Here is a 21491-nt window from a genome sequence, read left to right as displayed (position 1 = left end):
TGAAACCTGTATATAGAACAACATTCAAGGCAACTCGTCAGTCCATAAAGGACTAATTAATTTTGGTTTGTTAGTCATCAAAACAAGGTGATTAGTTGAACCCATGGGGTACCCATGGGCTAACACTTAACCTCAAGGACCTACTCTACTACCTAAGTACTTAGTCTTTCCTTGGGATTTCCTTCACTATGGTGGGATTCCACAAACGCCGAATTCCCATGCTTTACAATAAATACCGCCTTCAAGGGAACAAACCATCTTTTCAAACCACCTCCGAGGAAACAATCCCTTTTAACAAACCGCCTCCACGAGAGTGAACCTCTTTGCACCGATTAACCTTTGTTGTTGGGACGAATCGTAGACCCCAATTACAATGAAGAACAAAGAATGAAGAACTCTCTTAGCCTCTTGATTAGGCTTGATACAGAGATGGTAGGTCACAAACTCTCCAAAAGCTTACAATGATAAAGCCTTATGGAGATCTTCTTCAAAAGGATATGCAAGTTCAAAGCATTTGAAGAAAACTAATGGATTTGAAGGTTAAAGCGCAAATGAGGCTTTGAATAAGTCCAAAAGCCCTAAAATCTATGAAGAAAACTCATATATAGCCTACAATGATTCATAAACTTTTAGGGGTAGTTTGGGCAAGAAAAGATAAAAAATGGTCAAAAAAGCAACTAGTCGTTATGCCCCAACGGCTGGTTTCTCTTGTATTTGTGGTAGCTCGTGGGTGTTCGGTCGACCGCCATAGGGCTGCTGGAAATTTTTTAAAAAAATGGATTGTTTAGTGGGGCGGTCGACCGGGCTGGGCCTGCAAAAAAATGGTTTTTCTGCCCATTTGGTAAAATTCATATCTTACTCGTTTCTTTTTTTATTTTGACGCTCTTATACTTGATTTGAATGGAAACGATGTGATCTATCTGTTAAAAATATTTTCAAAAATATTAGAAAATGTTTTGGATCCATTAATGTGGAAATAAGTTTGTAGTCCACAATGCAAGTGCCAATTTGATGTCATTTCATTTTTTTACCTCGACTTGGCACTTGGGCTTTTGTTTTTGGTTTTTGGGCTATGACCTTTTTAAGAATGTTTAGGACCTTTGAAATTGGTTTTTCATAAAATACAATTGGGTCTCAAGGATGATTTTGAAAAAGGTATGAAAAACTCTTTGAAAAGCAAAACCACATGAAAAAGATCTCCAATACAATCTAGAAATGTAAAATTACTTAGCACCTTGATTGTATTAGCTTCCAAGGTCATCTTTGGGATCTTGGGCTTGTAAGTTAACACTTGTGATTGCTTTAGTACATGTGATTTGTCTTCTTGAATCATATTCACTTTGAATGCTTGAGATAGTCACCAACACTTGTTCATCTTCAAGCTCCTCTTGGCATTGTGCAAGGCATGCTTGTGGGATCTTTAATTTGAGATCTTGACTTGAACACCTCAATGGATGATGTATTCATTGTGTACAAGCTCTCTTGGATCATTTGTGTATGTTGACATTCAAGCCATGTGTTATGTTGTATTGTGCTAATGGCAATATGACATGAGAGGTTCCTGTCTAAGGCACAACACATTAGTCCATAATAACTAATCAATTTGGATTTCCTAGCATCAAAACAACAAGGTGATTAGTTGAACCCATAGGCAACCTTGAGCTAGCATTTCCCAAGTGAAACCAAGGAATGTGAGACGGTCACGAGTGCGTAGCTTCTTATGCAAGGCTTGCCATGTGATAAAGCTCTGCTATGGGATATACCCCGGGAACGGGACAATATGGTGCCATGAGACTCTGAACCTGGGGTCTTAGCATGTTGCAAGCGCTCTTCAAAGTGAAGTGGCCATCAGAGGTTAGCTTCCATATGGGATGGTTTTCCACCTGAGGGTGAGAAGAGCAGAGGAGAGGATCTCCTTGAATTCACTGTAATGTTGAAGATCAAACATTGGGTCCCAATTGCCATTGACTAACAGTTCTGCTACTGTAGTGTGCTGAGGAATATCGGAGAGAATTGTTCGAATGGATGTCTGGTATTCTAATGGGCCATCGGGATGCTAGGGATGAATCCAAAAATTGATACCTTTACCGTCTCCAACTACATAGCATACAATTTGTTTTGCTTCATTCCGGGCTTGAAGTATACTTCGGGCAGCCCACGATGGGGTCTTTGCCAGCCATATATTCCTCCCGAGATGTATTTCATCTGAAACCATTCTACGCGTGGTGTTCTTCGAGCATTCAGGATGCTCCAAAGCTGTTTTATCTGAGCTGCTTTGTTGATATCCACTGGTCTTCAGAAGCCAATACCACCTTCGATCTTTGGTTGACAGATGGTCGCCCAGGAGATGGTATGGGGTCAAGTGCTTTAAGTTCACTCCCAGCCCAAACAAAAATCTCTTACCAGTTTCTCAACTGAGTTCAGGACTTCTATGGACAAGTTGAATTACTAGTCGAGGAGATTGAATAGAAACTAATGTTTACTTACAAGTAGTTAGCTTTCAACACAACTCTGTACGCTCAAAGTTAATTTTATAATTGAGATGTTAGTACAGAAGGCAGTATGTGGCACTAAAAGAGTCAGAATTTTAATAGATTCATGTAAATAAGCAAATACAAATACATATGAACTACCCCTCAACAGTGAATATTTTAAACATGACCAACTGTAACTGAATCTATATCTATTCCCTAAACAACAACATCAGAGCGCCAAAGCATCTCCATACCACTCTACAAACAGTATGGGAAAGATGCGTCTGTTCTCTGTACAATATCAGTTGCAAAAGATCTCCATACCACCACAAATAGTATGGAATGTATGTCTTTTTTCACTAAAAACATCAAGATTTAAAGCACCTCCACACCCACACAAACATTATGACAAGGACGATAATTAGAGTTACATAAACCACAAATTTCGATAAGAAACTAGCACAAGATGCCTCTAGTTGCACGGATGGATGTTCTGGGCTGTAACCTATTTCGATTCTCCGTTTCCCTCTCAACCTCAGATTGGATTCTTGGGTAATCTCCCTGTTACTGTCGGCATCGAGCAAAGTTATGTTTGAGGATTTGGCAGCAAGGGGCAGAGCAGCTGAACTTGCAGCACTGGAGGACTTTGTGGCTGAAAGAAGCAACCCTGCATGACATTAATATTATTAACAAAGTAATAGATGATACTCAGTAACTTCAAAACGTGGTCAATTGACGAATTTGCAGTACCATGGTTGTCAAGCTTATCAACATGGATAGGCCGTGATGCTCCTGTGTCTGTGGTTGCAGTATCTTCAACAATTTCTTTTGTCTGCACAGTAAATGACATTTCAGTCTGTAGCTAATAAAAATTTCTAAAATAATTTTCCATAACAAGACAACAACATAACTTCTCACCTCTGTTATTGCTGATTTTGTCTCATGGTCATCTGCATCACTGTTTGATTCACTTCCGTTGCCGAACACCGGTTTCATAAACTGTTTCCGTGGACCAGAAAGTCTTCCTTGTAAGCGAATCCTTCTCGGAGCAAGCCCATGTGCGATTTTACCTGACTGTGCCACAAGTTTAGGTGCGTTTGTATTATCTGATCCCCCCAGTAATACAATCTTATCTGAGTTTGCCACATCTGGTGACAGGCGGCCCCTTATCTTGACTCCAGTCCCATCGAGATCAACACCACTGTTGGTGGAATTATTCCAAACTGTTGGCTCTTTAAAAGTATTGAATATGCCCTGCAGGGAGTCTCCAGTAGCATAATCATCAACGGAGGTTGGCTCTGCACTGTCGTTATAAAATGGACCCATATTTTTATATGGTGAATATAAAAGCATAGAAGAATGACCTTCAATCGCTGGACCACCCTGGAGGTTAAACAAAAATGACATCATGCTTCCATAGAAGAGATTCATACATAAACAGGCGTTACTATAAGTGAAAACAGAAAGGAAAACAACTGAGACGTATACTAGCTTTAGTAACTGTGAAACAACCAATTACTCCAAAAGCTTAAACCGTTTGAGAAGGCGTTATTTAATCTTTCATACTTTAACACACCCCCTCACATGTGGCCCTTCTTTTTAGGGATGGCTTACACTTGGCACATGTGGTCCCTCTTTTGGGTTGGCATTACATGTGGATTTTTAATATCAAGGAGTTTTGAACTCAGGACCTTTGCTCTGATACCATGTGAAACAATGAATTACTCCAAAAGCTTAAGCCGTTTGCCGTTATTTAATCTTTTATACTTCAACAGTAACAATATGTTATTAGGGGCAACATATTTCAATGTTGTAAACTGGTTTTTCTGTAAGGGGGAGGGCAAATCGTTTTTCAGGTAAATTGGCTTGAGCACATATCTCAGTTCAAAAGTGCCTAGTATTGAATCCACAAGGTTATGGGTTCAAGCCATCTTACCAAAAACAGAATGAATTGCATCCACAAGGTTATGGGTTCAAGCCATCTTACCAAAAAAGAAAATCCAGTGAGATGATATCAACACTCCTTTAATAATGTCACTCCTTGTTTCATTTTAACTTTCAAAATTAGCAGTTAAAGACTTGCAGTTTTCTCAAAGCTATCAATAGCCAATCAAAAACTATTTAACAATGTGAGGAGTGCCATTAGCAAAACAAGAGTGTTGATATCATTTCCATAACTAACCAGGCAGCTTATCCAGTTGTTGTTTTTTTCTTTTTTCTTTTTTGAATCTTAAGCAACTTATCGAGTTTGCATTACTCCTCACCTGTTCATGTGGTAATACATCTCTTTTAGTGTTAACAACTGGATCTTTCAGACAGGAGGAATCTTCAAAGGAAGAATATTCATCTTGGTCATTATTCAACACGGATTCCAAGAAATCATTGACAGACTGAAGAGAAGAAGTATCTGGATCAACTCTGCTATCTTGAGTCAGCCCTATCTGTTGGCCCCTCATATCGCAATCATAAAAGGGGGAATCCGCACAAGGATATTCAAGCCCCATAGGCACCTGAGAATCCAATTGTGAGAAACCTTGTGGATTTAGTGGTCCAAACGTTGGCTCATAGAACATCCCAAAATCTTGCAGTAGTGTATCAACCTGAGGTAAAATATCATTATGGAGAAGCAAGAATAAACATATTTTAGTTTGAATTTCATTCTCATGTGCTCATGCAGTGCTATACAGAATAGGAAATGCAAGCAAACATACTACATGAATTTACAGAAATTAATGTTGAGCAATTATGAGATACACCAAATTCTCATGCATCTATCTTGTTTCCATATATGACTTACAGATGAAATATGATAAAAGACTGAAAAATATCAAGGAATTCAAATTAAGATCAACAGATCTCCTCACCTCACTTGCTGCCTCGTGATCTTCAAAATCAGAAGCCATATTACTATTACACAGGCTGTCTTCTGGTTTATCCTCCTCATCACCAAGCCACCTCTCAATATTCACTAGTTGCTTTTCAATTGACCCAGGCAACGATTGTGGGGTTTCTTGCATATTTGACATCGGAATTCCTTGATTTAATGGGTCTTCAAACTGCACACAGGCATCACCTCCCTGCCGTACCTCCTCAGGAGAAGACTTAGTAGTTGTGGGAGATAAGCCACTCTGCTCTATCTCATCATAGTTGGGCCCTTCAATCTTTTCATCTATCTCATCACAGTTTGAATTCCCAATCTTCTCATCGGACTTGTCGAATAAGCGACAGAGAACAAAGGAACCCTGCACAAGGCGGAGAAGGCATAAAGTCCTGAACAATTCCACAGGTAAAGATTTGAACACTTAAGCCTGTGGAATAGTGAAACATATGGAACCTAGAAATCAGAAACTCAGCAATATTAAATACAACATAGTGACTTCCATAGAATGGGAACAAGAAGAAAGCATGAACTTCATGAACTGACATCCAGGGGTTCTTTTAAACATTTTGGATCGTTAACAATTTTCTATATATTCAATTTTGCTACATTGAATCTTTTAAATTTAAAAAGAAGAAATGTAAGGAGATCCTTGGTTGGAAAAAATAGCAAGAGCATAGTTTTTCTTGGAAATGTTAGATGGCCACATGGAGAATGAAGAATGGAGAAGAAGCCGTAAAGAGAGAATGGGGTAATCCACGAGAGAAGAGTCATTAGAATTCTCTAACTCACGCCTCAAATATATTTATACTTAATAATAAGAAAGTTACAGCAATACCCCTATTCATCTAAAACTCCTCCTCAAGATGGAATGTATATATCATACATTCCTAGCTTGGTACATTCATCTTTCAATTTTGCAGGTCCTAAAGCTTTGGTGAACACATCCGCAAGTTGATCGGCAGACCTAATGAACATGGTGCAAGTTTCCCCTCTTTGAATCTGCTAACGAATGAAGTGACAATCCACTTCAATATGTTTGGTTCGCTCGTGTTTTTACAAGATTGTTGGCAATATAAACGGCTGACGTGTTATCACAATACAACCGTGACGGTCCTGAAGGAGGAAAGCCAATTTCTGACAAGAAGGAACGTAGCCAAATTAACTCTCCCATTGTATATGACATAGCTCTGTACTCGGCTTCTGCACTATATTTGGAAACAATATCTTGCTTTTTACTTCTCCAGGACACCATATTACCACCTACAAAAGTACAATAACCAGTCGCAGATCTCCTGTCCGCTGGAGAACTAGCCCAACCAGCATCTGCGAATCCTTCTACTATCTCATGTCCATTTTTCTTAAAGCATAATCCTTTTCCTAGCGTGCCTTTCAAGTATCCAATAATCTGAAGTACTGCAGCCCAATGAGATGTGTAAGGAGAACTCATAAACCAGCTAACCACTCCTACAACATATGAAATATCAGGTCGGGTAACAGTCAAATAAATCAACTATCCCACTAATTTCCTGTATCGGCCTGGATCCTCAAATAACTCTCCCTGTTCAGGAAGGAGTCTTACATTTGGGTCCATATGATTAGATGCTGGTTTTATTCCCATGAAGCCTGTCTCCTCTAGAATATCTAAAGTTTACTTCCTTTGTGATAGGGAAAGACCATGTTTAGACTGAGCAACTTAAATTCTAAGAAAATATTTGAGAAGACCAAAGTCCTTTGTCGCAAATTCTTCATGAAGGAAGACCTTCAATCTATGTGTCCCGTCTTGATCATTTCCAGTAATGACGATGTCATCGACATAAACAATCAAGAAAACATATCCGGCACTGGAGTGATGGCTAAACACCGAATGATCAACCGAGCACTGTTTCATGCCAAAACGCATAACTGGGCCACTAAAATGACCAAACCATGCCCTCGGAGATTGCTTCAACCCATAGATAGCTTTCCTACGGCGACACACTGATGAACCCATCTCCCCCTGAGCAACATACCCAGGAGGTTGCTCCATATACACTTCCGCAGTAAGGTCGCCATGTAGGGAGGAATTTTTCACATCCAACTGATAGAGTGGGCAACCACGATTAACTGCAATAGAAATCAACACTCGTACGGAGGGTATTTTCGCAACCGGAGAGAGTCTCTGGTAATCAACACCAAATGTCTGAGTGTAACATTTAGCAATGAGTCTCGCTTTGAGACACTCAATGGTCCCATCAGGCTAATACTTAATAGCAAATACACAACGACAGCCAACGGCCTACGCACCAGAAGGTAAGAGAACAAGATGCCATGTGCTATATGAGTGTAGGGCATCCATCTCAGCATCCATTGCAGCCTTCCAGCCAGGATGAGCCAATGCCTCTGTAATTGATTTTGAAATAGAAAATGAAGAAACATTGGAAACAGAAGATCGAAATTTGGGTGAAAGATGATTATAAGATACAAATTGTGAAATTGGATGAGCAGTCGTATGAGAACGAGTACGACTTGCAACCGAAGAGTCAGAGATAATAATAGGAGTACCTGAACCTTGATCATCAGACATAGAAGGAGAGTTGGCTTGTGGAGGAGATGGAGGATGAAATACTTGCCTAGGACCACGGCTGTACACTTTCGTCACCGGCCCAAGTTATCAGTTATGTTTTGTCCGGGCCGGAACGCACCAAAATTCCTGTTCCGGTCCAGATTCCGGAACGGAATACCCTATTTTCCGTTCCGTTCCGGATTTTGGTCGATTCCACTCGTTCCGGCCGGAATTCCGGACGAAATGGGTAAAACGCCCTGTTTCGTCCAGAATTTGCTGAAATGTTGGAAAAAATTCAAAAAAAAATATTGTTTTGCCATTATAGCCGTTGGGGGCTGTTTTGGACGTTTCTACCCCCATTTTGTGACCGTTTTATAGCTGTTGGGCATTTTTGGTCTTTTTGCACCCAACACACTATATATAGCCCTCTAAGTTATCTTTTTCCACCATCTTCCCTTCACCCTTCTCTTACAACTTTCACCAACACTTTCCCACATTCTTTTTTAGCCTCTTAAAGCTTTCTATAAGAGAGATCAAAGGTTTTTATCTCCTACAACTACAAGTTACAAGTCTTTTATCTCCTACATACAACTACAAGATCCACTTCTCCTACATACAACTACAAAGATCAAAGGCTTTAATTCCAATGGATTTTGGATCAAGATCAAGATCAAAGGCTTTTATCTCCTACAACTACAAGCTCTACTACACTAAAGACAAGGGCTTATCTCCTACAACCTAAGGCTCCTTCAACTTATTCTCTTTGAAGGCTTCTACTATCTCTCCTCCAAAATGCTCAAGGAAAGTTAAAGCTTTATTTGATTTAATTTCCTTTCATTTCCTTATTATCTCTTTCTTCATTTCAACATAAAATATGAGTTCTTCTGGAGGAGCCCCATCTATTGGTTCCGCACCCGCTAGATCGGATGACCCGGCATGGGCTTATGACCTAGTGATTCCGGGTCAACTGTGTTAAATGCACCTTTATGATAAACTCATAAAGGGTGGAGGTATGACCTGGTTTAAAGAACATCTAGTGGGTGTTCCGGGCGAAGTAGCGGCATGTAAAAACTTCAATGCCAATGTAAAATGGAGAATGGGGCAAATGTTAGGCAAAATGAGAAAATAAAGGGCTAGGAAAAGTGTAGCAAGGGCAGAAGTTGGTAGTTTTTATGCCACGCCAGCAGAAGAAGAGGGTGAGGAGGAGGGGGGTGAGGACGAACCGATGAGACCACATGCGCCTAGGCGTAAGGAGAAAGAAGCTGTTATAGAACAGAGTGGGGCAAAGAGGAAAAATAAGGGTCTTGTAGGGGAGTTGAGAGATTTCTTTGCACCCCGAACAACCCCTGGATCCCAGCCAAGCATTAAGAGTGCTTTGGCAACAAAAGCAACAGTAGATCGGACAAATATGGCAGTTGGCATGCTTTGCTATGATGCCAACCTGCCTTTCAATGTTGCCAATTCACCATATTGGCAGCCGATGTTTGATGCCATAAATGCCGTAGGCTCAGGTTAGAAGGCGCCTACTTTTCACAATTTAAGGGGGGCATATTGAAGAAAATTGTAGAAGAAGTAAACAGCTACTTAGGAGAAGTTAAGAATTCATAGAGAACTAGTAATTGTAGCGAACTAGTAATTGTAGCGTTAAGGCCGATGGATGGACACACACCAATCAACGTGCCTTAATTAACATTTTAGTGTACTGTCCTAAAGTAGTAGTTTTTCCTAAAATTTATTAATGCATCTGGCCTAGTGAAGAATGCTGATGCGTTGTTCGCAATATTTGATGAGATTGTTTTGGAAGTAGGTCCGAAAAATGTAGTGCAGTTTATAACTGAGAGTGAGACAAGTTAAAAAGCTGCTGGGAAGAAATCAGAAATTAAATATGGCACCTTCTTCTGGACCCCGTGTGCAGCCCATTGTTTAGACCTGATCTTAGAGCACCTGGGCAAACCGGATGTGTTTCCTCTAATAGGAAGTACAATTGACAGGGCTCGAAAGGTTACAAGGCTTATCTACAGCAACGCAGGCCTACTGAACTTGATGAGATAGAAATTCACAGGTAGGAGGGACTTGTGTCGTCCTGCGTGGACCACATTTGCTATAAATTTCATTAGCATACGAAGTCCGGTGCTTCATAAGAAATCCCTACAACAGATGTCCGTGTCTGATGAGTATGCTGTTAGTAGGCATGTTCGACACGAATTGAGTAAAGAGATAGTGAGTACAGTATTGGACAAACAATTTTGGGACAACTGCAAGCATATTTTAAACATCAGCGAGCCACTGGTGAGGGTGCCGCATTTGGTAGACCAGCAAGACAAACTGGCGATGAGTTACCTATATGAGGCCATGGATAGTGTCAAAGAAAACATCAAGGCTAGGCTGAAAAAAAAGTCAGATTATGCTCCGATCTAGAAGATTATTGACCAAAGATGGGACAAACAGCTTCATAGTCTCCTCCATGCGGCGAGATATTTTCTTAACACTGCTCTCTTTTCCAGTCCTACTTTCTCTAAGCATCATTAGGGCTGACAATTTCACCCGAAAAAACGGGGATCCGCCCCGCCCCGCCCCGTTTGGGGCGGGGATTCCCCGATTTGAGAGGGGAAAGGGTAAGGGGAAGGGGATTTTAAAAATTCCCCAGTGCGGGGAGGGGAAGGGGAAGGGGATGGAGTTGTCCCCTCTCCGACCCGCCCCGCCCCGCCTCGCCCCGTTAATCAATGCCATTTTTTTGTATATTTTTAAGTGTTTTTTTTTTAGGAAAACTACTAGAAACTCTGTGGATCGGCTACAAGATTCCCCCAAACATAGACTTAGCTTGTCTTTTCCTTTTAATTAGCTTCTGAGAGCATTTTGGGAACTATAATAACCTTTTGACAGATGTTGAAATAATAAAGACAAGCTGAGTTAGTGAGTGTATGCAATTATCAAAAAATCGTAGTGCCAACATCGGTAGCCAAAATAAATTGCATTTTATTATTAAAAGTATGGTATGGCCCGCACCATACGATGATCCAAACCATCCATTAGATGGGGCACACCCTAAATAGGTTGTGCCCCAAAAATCATTTCCATAGGTTGATCCTAACCCTCCGATCTATAGAGGAATAGGATCATTCTGTACCTCTACAGATCGGAGGGTTAGGATCAACCTAAGGAAATGATTTTTTGGGCGCAACCTATTTAGGGTGTGCACCATCTAATGGACGGTTTGGATCATCCTATGGTGCGGGCCATACCTTACTTTTAATAAAGCCAGGAGTGCGATCATCAGAATACAGTAGTGCTCATAACATTTCCCAAAATTAATGATCCAAAATGGGGTTTGGATGTTGGGTACTCTAAATTAGCAAAATGGGGTTATGATCTAAAATTGAAGTTGGATCGAATCCAATTAGCAATGTGCGGAAATCCCATCATCCAACAACAGCTACTGTCGGTCCAATGGGTCCATCCATCCATCGTTCACACACAAATACCGAACATGGATCTGCCCTCTCTTATTAAATCTTCAAGTAAAAAAACACTGCAAACAAGTGAAATCTGGACGTTCGTTGCTGCCCAGCATTTCAATCAATATATAAAGAAGAGAAGACAAACTCCTTATACCAATCTCTTGCTAATTTAATTAACAGCTAGCCTATCGATTGTTAGTTTATAACATTTTTATATATTGAAATTGCATCAAGTTGATTAGGGACACCCAGCATTAGTGTATCAATGACTAAAGAGGGGGTGATGTTGGGGCGGGGCGGGGCGGGGCGGGCGGGGATTTTGTCCCCGAAGGATGCGGGGAGGGGAAGGGGATTAGATATTCCCCGCGGGGAGGGGAGGGGGATTCCCCACCATCCCCGCAGAGGGGAAGGGGTAGGGGACCCCAACATCCGGCCCCGACCCGCCCCGTTGCCAGCCCTAAGCATCATGAAGTCACCCGAGGTTTGATGGAGTGTGTTAATCGCCTAGTACCTGATGAAGGTACGCAGAACACCATCACCAGTCAGATTGAGAACTATCGGGAGTCTATTGGTATGGTTGCAATGAAGATGGCAATCCGCAACCGAAGCAGATTGGGACCAGGTATATTGGTTTATTCATTTAATTAAGTATATTTCATTTAAAATTTCCACAAGTAAATGCTTAACTATTGTTTACTTTACAGTTGCATGGTGGAACTAGTTTGGAAATGACGTCCCAGACTTAGAGTTTCGCTGTCAGAATTCCCAGCCAAACCTGTAGTGCTACTGGATGTGAAAGGAACTGGAGCACATCCGCTCGGCAAGGAGAAACGAGTTGGAGAACCAGAGGTTGCATGACTTGGTGTTTGTCCATTACAACCTCAAGTTTCGAGAAAAGTACGCTACTTAATTGAATTGGAATTAATCTTCTCATATTTCACCTCTTAAGTTTAAATTTTAAGTAGTACTTACTCATTTGTGTTGGACATTCTTTTCATGGACTTAAACAGAAGATCTTCTACCACTAGCGACCCATTGAGTATAGATCACATAGATGTTATGATGGATGAGATTGAGGAAGATGAAGATGTTATTCTAACGCCAGACGATATTGGATGGAAAAATATTGAAGCGCCTTTTAGATTTGTTGGGGCCGACAGCGACGACTCAAACCTTGAAGGCACTCCTCCAAGAAGTGGTGGTGACGGCGATAATGAGGGCTACCAGTCGGTTGAGTTAGATGATCATCAACCAGACGATTCACCACCATGCTGATTTAGATTTAGAGATGATCTGAGATGTGGTTGGCAATTATTTAGAGATGTATTTGGCTTTTTTTCTTATATGTTCTACTTTTTTATGTGTTAGTTGTAATAAACTTTGTTTTTTAAGTAATAAGCATGTCTTCTAGTTCATTTAAGTGTTTCTTATGTTTTTCTAACAATTTCTGATTTTTTTGGATTTTTTCATATTTTTAACTATTTAAAAAAAAATCTCTCACCGGAGCGGAACGAAAAGTTTCGAACGAAACGCCGAACAAAACACCAAAACGTTCCATTCCAGTGGCCAAAGCGAAACGGCGAGCGAAATGGAATTTATAACTTAGTCACTGGCAAAGCAGGGACTTCTGGAGAATCTAACACAGGTTCTGATGAGGAAAAATCCGTAATAGGTTTGGCGGAAGAGGAACCAGGAGTAGGGGTAATAACATCAAGTTCGGGTAGAGGGAAAAGTAAACTCGGTGGCTCAGCCGCAGTAACCTGAGAATCAGGGAAATAAGGAGATCCTCAAAGAATGAAACATCAGCCGAAATAAATGTTTTGCACAGGCAAGGACTATAACATTTGTATCCTTTTTGAGTTAGAAAGTAACCCAAAAAGATACATTTCTCAGAACGAGGGTCCAACTTATCCAATCCCGGAGCTAACTTGTGAACAAAGCAAGTACAGCCGAACACACAGGTAGTAAAGGGAAAGGATTACCAAGAGGATATAGGATAGAGAAGGGGGTCTGACTATAAAGTACAGAAGATGACAGGCGATTCCCTAGAAAACATGCCGTGAATACTGCATCACACCAATAGACCTTCGGTACTCGCATTTGAAACATGAGTGTGCGAGTCATATTTAAAAGGTACTTGATTTTATGCTCGGCAACCCCATTCTGCTGCGAAGAATAGGCACATGAAGACTAATGAATAATACCGAAGCCACTACTACGAAAAAAGTACTCCTTGGCATTATCAGTGCGTAAATAAGAGATAGAACATTGAAACTGATTTTCAATTTCAAAATAAAAACTACGAAAGGCATTAAACACATCAAAACATTCTTTGAGAAGAAACAACGATGTAGTACGAGAAAAATCATCAACAAATATAACAAAATACCGATAACCATATAAAAAAGTACTTCGTGCAGGTCCCCATACATCAGAATGAATAAGTTCAAACGGTCTGGACAACCATCAATCACCACACGAAGGAAAAGACACTCAATGGTGCTTTCCCAACTCACAAGACTCACATGAAAATGACTCAATAAAATTAGTAATAAAAGGAGATTTCTGTAATTTGTCTGCAGAAGGATGACCCAGACGACAATGCCACTGATAAGCGTCGACAGAAGTGTGAAGTACAGCGCAGTCTAGGTAATATAAGCCTCCCATCTCACGGCCCAAGCCAATCCTGGTCCTAGTCTTTAGATCCCGAAAAGTGCAATAAGAAGGAAAGAATGAAACAGAGTACATCAAAGATTATGTCAAGTGACGCACAGATAATAACTGGAAAGGATGGAATATAAAGGACCGAGGATAATGAAAAACCACTAGAGAGAGGCACCACACCGACCCCAGAGACTGGTGATGTAGTCCCACCTGCTGATGTAATAGTACGAGGCGCAGTAGAAGGTGCCGACTTGAAATAGGTAAGAAGTTGAAGATTCCCAGTCATATGATACGACGCCCCTAAATCAATAAGCCAGGATTCAGAGGATGGACGAGAAAGGAAACAAGACGAGCTAGCTGGCTGGGCAAAGGTGGCAGTAGGCTGCTTGCCTCAATCACGTAGGCGCACAAAGTCCTCATATTCAGCACGGCTGACTACCATCTGATCAGGAGGCAGTACATGGGTAGGAGTAGCAAGAGCAGAACCAGAGCCATCAGATGTAGCAACTGAAGCAGTAGGCCTCGAAGAGCGAAGCTCTGGGTGCAAGTTATAATAGTAATCAATGATGTGTCCCTCCAACCGACAGTGGCTACAAAAACGAGACCCACGACCACGACCACCACAGCCACGATCAATACCATAAGAGGTAACAAGGGCAGAGCTATCAAGAATAGTATTTGTTGTCGTGTGACCCTCATATGCTGAACCCGAGAAAATGTCTCTTGAAGTGATGGTAAGCTACCAGAACCAAAAATCTGCTAGCGAAACTGCAAGAAATCAGGCCCTAAAGAATCCAGATATCGAACGACGCGCTATTCTTCCTGGCAGCACTTAAGAACAACTAGATCAAAAGTAAAGGGCATAAGCACATCCAACTGCTGGCAAAGAGTCTGATATGAATTGAAATGCTCGGAAAGAGACAGGCCACCACGCTGAAATCCTAACCAGTCAGAGAACAGGTCACACAATCAGGTGACAAAATCAGCACCAGAATATAAGGTTGCAACATACTCCCTAACTTCCCTGGATGAGTCAAGAAACATCATATTTGCCGTAACCTAATAATCCATACAACTCCAGAGAAAGGATCTAACCACAGCATCCCCATGTTCCCATCTCTCAAAGGTGGAATCCTTGGCGGCTGGAGGAGCACTCTCTAGAAATTGTCCTTTACCACGACCAAGTAGGTAAGTACGTACGGCGTGCCTCCAAGGAAGATAATTCTTCCCATCCAGTTTAATCGATGTAGTCTAATCGATGTCATCTGTAACGGGGCCTCCGCATGAGAATAGCTAGGTGTCAAAGAAGAAGAAGTCCCATCAATTTTCAAGGAATTCATTGACGCCAAGCATGTCTCAGAGGGTTCCATAAACAATTATTGAATGAGATAAACGGCGAATAACAAAAGGACAATTATTGAATGAGATAAACGGCGAATAACAAAAGGAAAAACTGAATCAAGGTCAGCCAAGTCACCAACCACCACATAACAGGCCACCGCAAATATAATTGAATCACAATCCCAAGAAACTACGAGCACCAACATAAAGAGACTACCACCATGAAGCATAAAAAAAAAAGAAACAACAAACACAATCCACCAAGAAACAACCACAATCATGAAGCAACCAACCATCAATTCACCAACAATTGTACCAACCCATCAAACCACTAATACCACCACCAACCATCAATCACAACTACGACAAATCAATCCGAAAGGACAATCAACTCACGCACCATTCACAAAAACCAGCAATATCATCAAAACAAAAGGGGCTCATGAAGAGCATCGATCAACAATCACAATATACCAATTATCACCACCAACAAACAACCATTAATATCACCATGAATACGACGAAACCCCCAAACTACTCAGAAACAAGCAAGAAACAACTACCCGTCTACACTGCAGTAAAAAAAGGGTCATGAGTGGAGAAAAGAAATGAACACGACTCAGAAGGGTCATGGGTGGAGAAAAGAAACGAACACAATTCAAACAGAATGGTAAGAGGAGGAAGAGGATGAGGGGTTACACGGCAACTCAGGTTGGGTTGGGTTGGGTTATTACGGGGGTGTGGGGGGATGTTTACGACAAACTGGGGAGGGATGAGGGTTACGACAAGGTGTATAGATAGAGGGGGGTAAGGTTACGACAAGGAAAAGAAGAGGGTATGGTGGTCCGTAGCAAGCACTGGGGAGGGAATTATGTAAAAGGGGGTGGGGTTACAGCAAGGAAAAGACGGGGGTAGCGTGGGTCGTAGCAAGCAGAGGGGCTGGGGAGGGGATTACGTAGAAGGGGGTGGGGTTACGGCAAGGAAAAGAAGGGAGTAGGGTGGGCTGTATCAAGCATGAGGTGGAGAGGGGATTGCAGTTAGGATTAGGGTTACGACAAGTAGTGGATGGTTAGGGTTAGGGTTACGGCAAGCAAGGGTTAAGGTTAGCGTGGAGATAGGATGGTTCATCTACATGGCTCTGATACCATGTTAGATGGCCACATGGAGAATGAAGAATGGAGAAGAAGAAACTGTAAAGAGAGAATGGGGTAATCCACGAGAGAAGAGAGTCATTAGACTTCTCTAGCTCACGCCCCAATTATATTTAAACTTAATAATAAGAAAGTTAGAAAAATACACCTATTCATCTAACAGGAACGAATAAGGCATAGGATTTTCTTTTTTTTTTAATTGAATGATATATAGACTTTGTTGTTTTCGCTGCCAGATTTCCTCTGTCCAAATATTTCTGATCTTCAAAGAACTCTTGGACATCCTTCTTGCAGAAAGAGGGTTTTCTAGAGCTGAAACCATCAATTAAAAAAAATGAAAAGGTTCTGCACTTTCCAAATATTTATAAGAGCCCCACGAATAAGTTTAATGAATCTCATTTCAGCCTAATCAGAAACTGTGGCAATTTCCAAATTTAATAAGAACATAATACAGTCACATTTTTAACGATATCAAGGCTTTGCAATAGAGAAGCCACACCCAAGAAATGGACAAAGCTGAAACTAAACCATTGTTATTTCTTTTAGGAACAAAGAAGAAAAAGAATAAAGCCTGGGAAATAAGATCTAATGCCCGAACACATAGAACAACACAACCATGACACCATTTCCATGTTAACCATACTGTCAAAAAAAAAAAAAAAGGGGGGGGAAATACACTAGACCCCCTGTGGTTTCTGACACATTCAACTTAACCCCTAATGTTTAAAAAGTTACAAATAGACCCCCTATGGTTTCAATTTGTGTAAGGTATACCCCCTCAATTGACGGTTCGTCTACAGATTGAAGGGTTAGGATGATCCTATGGAGCTGATTTTTGGGGCACACCCTATCTATGTCAGGGCCCATCAAATGAACGCTTTGGATCATCCAAACAATGTGGGCCCACTGTGTTTTTGGTAGTGTTTGGATTCGGGCCCACACTACCAAAAACACAGTGGGCCCACATTGTTTGGATGATCCAAAGCGTTCATTTGATGGGCCCTAACATAGATAGGGTGTGTCCAAAAAATCAGCTCCATAGGATCATCCTAACCCTTCAATCTGTGGACGAACCGTCAACTGAGGGGGTCTACCGTACACAAATTGAAACCACAGGGGATCTATTTGTAACTTTTAAACATTAGGGGTTAAGTTGAATGTGTCAGAAACCACAGGGGGTCTAAGTGTATTTTTCCCAAAAAAAAAAAGCTCCTTAGACATTAATTATCAGACAACTGCACAAAGCAATTAGGAAAAATTTTCAACTTTTCCATTTTTACCTATTTCCAGTGTACTTAGAATGAAGGCACAGGTTGCTAATAATTTATTCTAGACTATCATGTGTATACAAAAGGAGGAAATTAAGCCATCTACAGTTCATGTTAGCAAGTACCAATCACATCATCCCAACTCTACACCAATTTCTATAACGCCTACCAAGGCATATGAAGAATCATGGGTTAACTTAGTCAAAATGGGAAACAGGGGCCTGCACTTCTATCTCCACGAGGTCAGCCCCATCACAAATCTCATTAAACAAAAAATTTCTCATTACAAACTATTAGACATCGCCAGAAGACGGCATAGCAGCATAGCAATATAGTCATCTCTAACATTTCAAATCATTCTTGAGAGTGATTATGTCTCTGCTGCCTTAGAGTTTAACATAATGGTAACACTCAAAACCATGACCCTATGATGGTGTGCATGCATGCATAGGGTACATCCATGAGAGAGAAATTAATAATGTCGTAAACTACCAACTTTAGAACAACTTACTTGAATCTATGGGTAGAATAGTTAGTTAATGTTGCTGACCAAATTTCTAAGATGGTATTGAAGCAAAATGATCTTACCTATTTAAAGTAATCATATGATTCTGAAAATGTGATAATAGATTTGTTAATATTTTCTAATATTGGTCACACGCTTTTGGTTAGATTTTTTTGTTTTTTTGAAAGGCACAGTTTTGGTTAGATAATAATCTCTGTTTAGAAGATTTCAGGTTCTATTGCTGAACATTATTTTATAGATAAGAAAATTGGGATTCCAATATTCGTTGTTTCTAATTATCTATTAAAAAAACACGATGGTGTAAATATTAAGAGGAATGTGCAGATGGAACAACTCCATGCTATACAAAGAGCTACAAGGCATTGTGAGAGTGGAGAGGGTGTTTATATTATGTAACTAATTCTAAGACCATAACTTAGTGAGCCACCAATATGCCACACCCTGCACCGAAGTCTATTTTGACTAATGATGCAACTACTGAGGCATATATCCAAACCCAAACTTCATAGGTTGAGTCAAAAAAGCCAAATTTTGGAGATAAGGTTCCAGGGGAATCTGTTTAAAATGAGCCCTCCCGGACTTGTGGAAATAAATTACCAAATCAATAGAAAGCAGCAAAAGGATTCTGTTAGAAGTTGAATCTACATTCAATGCAACTACAGAAACAAAATGTTGCACAACAATGGAAAGCAAATGGCACAAAAAAAACTATCAAAATCAAAGTCAAATCTAACAAAAGTTGCAGCTGTTTCTGCTCTTTATTATTTTTTAGGAGAGCTCGGTTGTATCTGTTGAAAATTGATAAGTAGATAATCGTTACTTAAAGAGGGGGGGGCATAATAAACAATCCCAACAATGTAGGTGCTAATAGAAATATATGTGCTCAAAATGACTTTACAGGGCACCCAACAACAGCTTGTGGCCAGAAAAATTCAAGCGAAGAATCAATCGGATATTAACTACCGTCCCAAGATTAACTTACAGTGGTTGGCAAAAATTCATAATCAGGAGTTACTACAACAAAAAACAATGCCCCATTTTACCAGTAAGGAGGCATTGTCCAATGCAAGTAGAGGCAGTGATTAGTAATTATTATGGCCTCAAACTGAGTAGCAAGCAGTGTTCAAAAGATACATTTATGACAATAAAGAAAAAAAATGAAATGTTGGATGGAAACAACACAATGTCCGAACAAGTTCTTCAAGGCTGTAGAGAGTCGTTTAGCTTCTGCAGTTTTGGCTATTCTCCTGCCAAAATGATGTCATTTTGTGGAAACAGTCTCTAAATGTTTCAGGAAAGAGTTAACAGCTAATATGGAAGTAACCATCAACAAAGAGAAACAAATGCCATAATATGTTATCGGCAAAAAAAAAAAATTTAATGGTAAGTTATTGGCAAAATGTGCTATAGCAACAACAATAACAACAATAGTGATGATGACAATGACGACAACTACTACTAGACTGCTGCCCTATTACTCTTATTCCTATAGACCGGCAATTTTATGCATATTCCCATTTAGACCATTTGCTTAGTATAATGATACCTTGTCTTCTTACTGGTCGATGTAGCGATAGGCTCAACACACATGCCTATGCATTTGAGCTCTAGAAATGTAAATTGTCTTCAGATTTTATGCTCACTCAACTTTGGGCCACAATTAAAGAGAAATTTATATATGTCTCATGATGCATGTGTTAGATGGCGAGGATATCCCGTAAGACAAGTTCATCTAAAATTCCTTTAGTTCCCAAAACAGATAGAACCAAATAGTTAAATCTGCATGACAGACCTAGGACAAACTTAGTTTAGCAATCCAGAAAGATGATTAGCTATTTTCACTAGTAAGAAGAAACGAATATTCTTGAATGCTATAAATACAATGGCAAGTACCTAAAACAAAGATTTGCTTGAATTAAAATTCTAAACAATTGAAACGAAGATCCACCATAAAGCTCATTTGGAGTTCACTACCATCAAAGCATCAACAAGATCTAATTTTGCTCAAAAAAAAAAAATGAAAACTGAAGTGAAGTCTCACCTGCCCACCATTTTTAGCATCCTGCTTGTTATCAGTAACCCTATATTCGTGAATGATCCAATCAGTCTTCTCGCCGCTTGGAGCGCGCCCTCGGTAGAAAACAAGGGTCTTCTTCATACCAATCAGCAAGCCACGGGATTTGATCTCTCGATCCTTTCCCGTTGCTTTCCAGTAACCAGCGTTCGTTGCCCTGTTAGAACGGTTCCCGTTTGGATACTTCCGATCGCGAGGAGAGAAGAAGAACCATTCCAAATCATCTGATCTAATCAGCGATTTGCCTGCTCAGCATAAAAAAAAGTAAGTATAAAACATCATTCAATTACCATAAAGGAGAGAAAATAAAAGCCCATTACTTTATAAACCCAATTGGAATTACAAATTAGGAAAATAGAAAAGAAGAACCAATTAGAAGAAAAACAAGACACAAAAAATGAAAGATAGATTTGAAGAAAATAAAATACATACATGGTAGATCCCAAGGTTCACATTTGCACACGTCTATTTCGGCAATCACCTTGCCAATCATCTCCACGTCTTGTTTTCGACCTTTGATCTTCCGCATAAGGTAGAAATTCACAAGCATCTCGTCACTCGGATGAAATCCGAATCCTGGTAGAGATTCTATAGACATAACAGCCATCTTTTCCAAAACAAAACACAATAAAAAGGAGAGAAAGATCGCAAAGAAATTCTTTAACAAAATAAAAAAACGTCAGGAAAACAAGAACAACAACAAGAACTGTTTACAATAATCGAAAAAACGTCTCAGCTTCTATCTTCCTGTAAAACCCAAAACCCTAGGAGCAGAAACTTCGCAGAAAAGCAAGGGAAAGTTCGTTCATTGTCGGAGATGGCCACCGTTAAAAGCTATGGACCCATAAACGCGTTAATGCGTGTATATACCGCGTCGGAAGTACAACCCCAGTTCTCTTGCAAATTACGAGAATGCCTCCTTGCAGGGAGAGCTTGCCAAGCTAAATGAATAAGGATAGGGCTGGCAACGGGGCCGGGCCGGGCCGGGCCGGATGTTTCATTCCCCGTCCCCACCGGAAGGACCATTCCCAGTCCCCCGCCCCATCCCCGCCTCACACAAAAATTCTCACCTCAAAAAAGCTTTTTAACACCCCCAAAGAAAGAAAAAGACA

The 21491-nt window shown here is 40.5% G+C and overlaps 1 protein-coding gene across 3 annotated transcripts; it reads right to left on the bottom strand.

Moving 5' to 3' along the window:
• Positions 1-2565: 2565 nt before the first annotated feature.
• LOC143885337 (protein NTM1-like 9) lies at positions 2566-21221 on the bottom strand. 3 transcript variants are annotated; one of them, XM_077389466.1, is made up of 7 exons: positions 20812-21221; positions 20347-20624; positions 5339-5716; positions 4739-5074; positions 3393-3857; positions 3225-3306; positions 2566-3126 (listed from the first exon to the last, which is right to left on the bottom strand). In XM_077389466.1, the coding sequence occupies exons 1-7, from the start codon at positions 20984-20986 to the stop codon at positions 2843-2845; spliced, it is 1998 nt and encodes a 665-aa protein (XP_077245581.1). In that variant the 5' UTR covers positions 20987-21221; the 3' UTR covers positions 2566-2842. The 3 variants fall into 3 exon arrangements, with proteins under 3 accessions (XP_077245581.1, XP_077245583.1, XP_077245580.1); XM_077389468.1 differs by having other exon boundaries at positions 2566-3141; positions 4739-4984; XM_077389465.1 differs by having other exon boundaries at positions 2566-3141; positions 20812-21220.
• Positions 21222-21491: the final 270 nt, after the last annotated feature.

This window comes from Tasmannia lanceolata, unplaced genomic scaffold (assembly GCF_043159265.1).
Source record: "Tasmannia lanceolata isolate RefF3 unplaced genomic scaffold, GAP_Taslan_0.1 ptg000008l, whole genome shotgun sequence".
NCBI lineage: Eukaryota > Viridiplantae > Streptophyta > Magnoliopsida > Canellales > Winteraceae > Tasmannia > Tasmannia lanceolata.
This window is presented reverse-complemented; position numbering and strand designations above follow the sequence as displayed.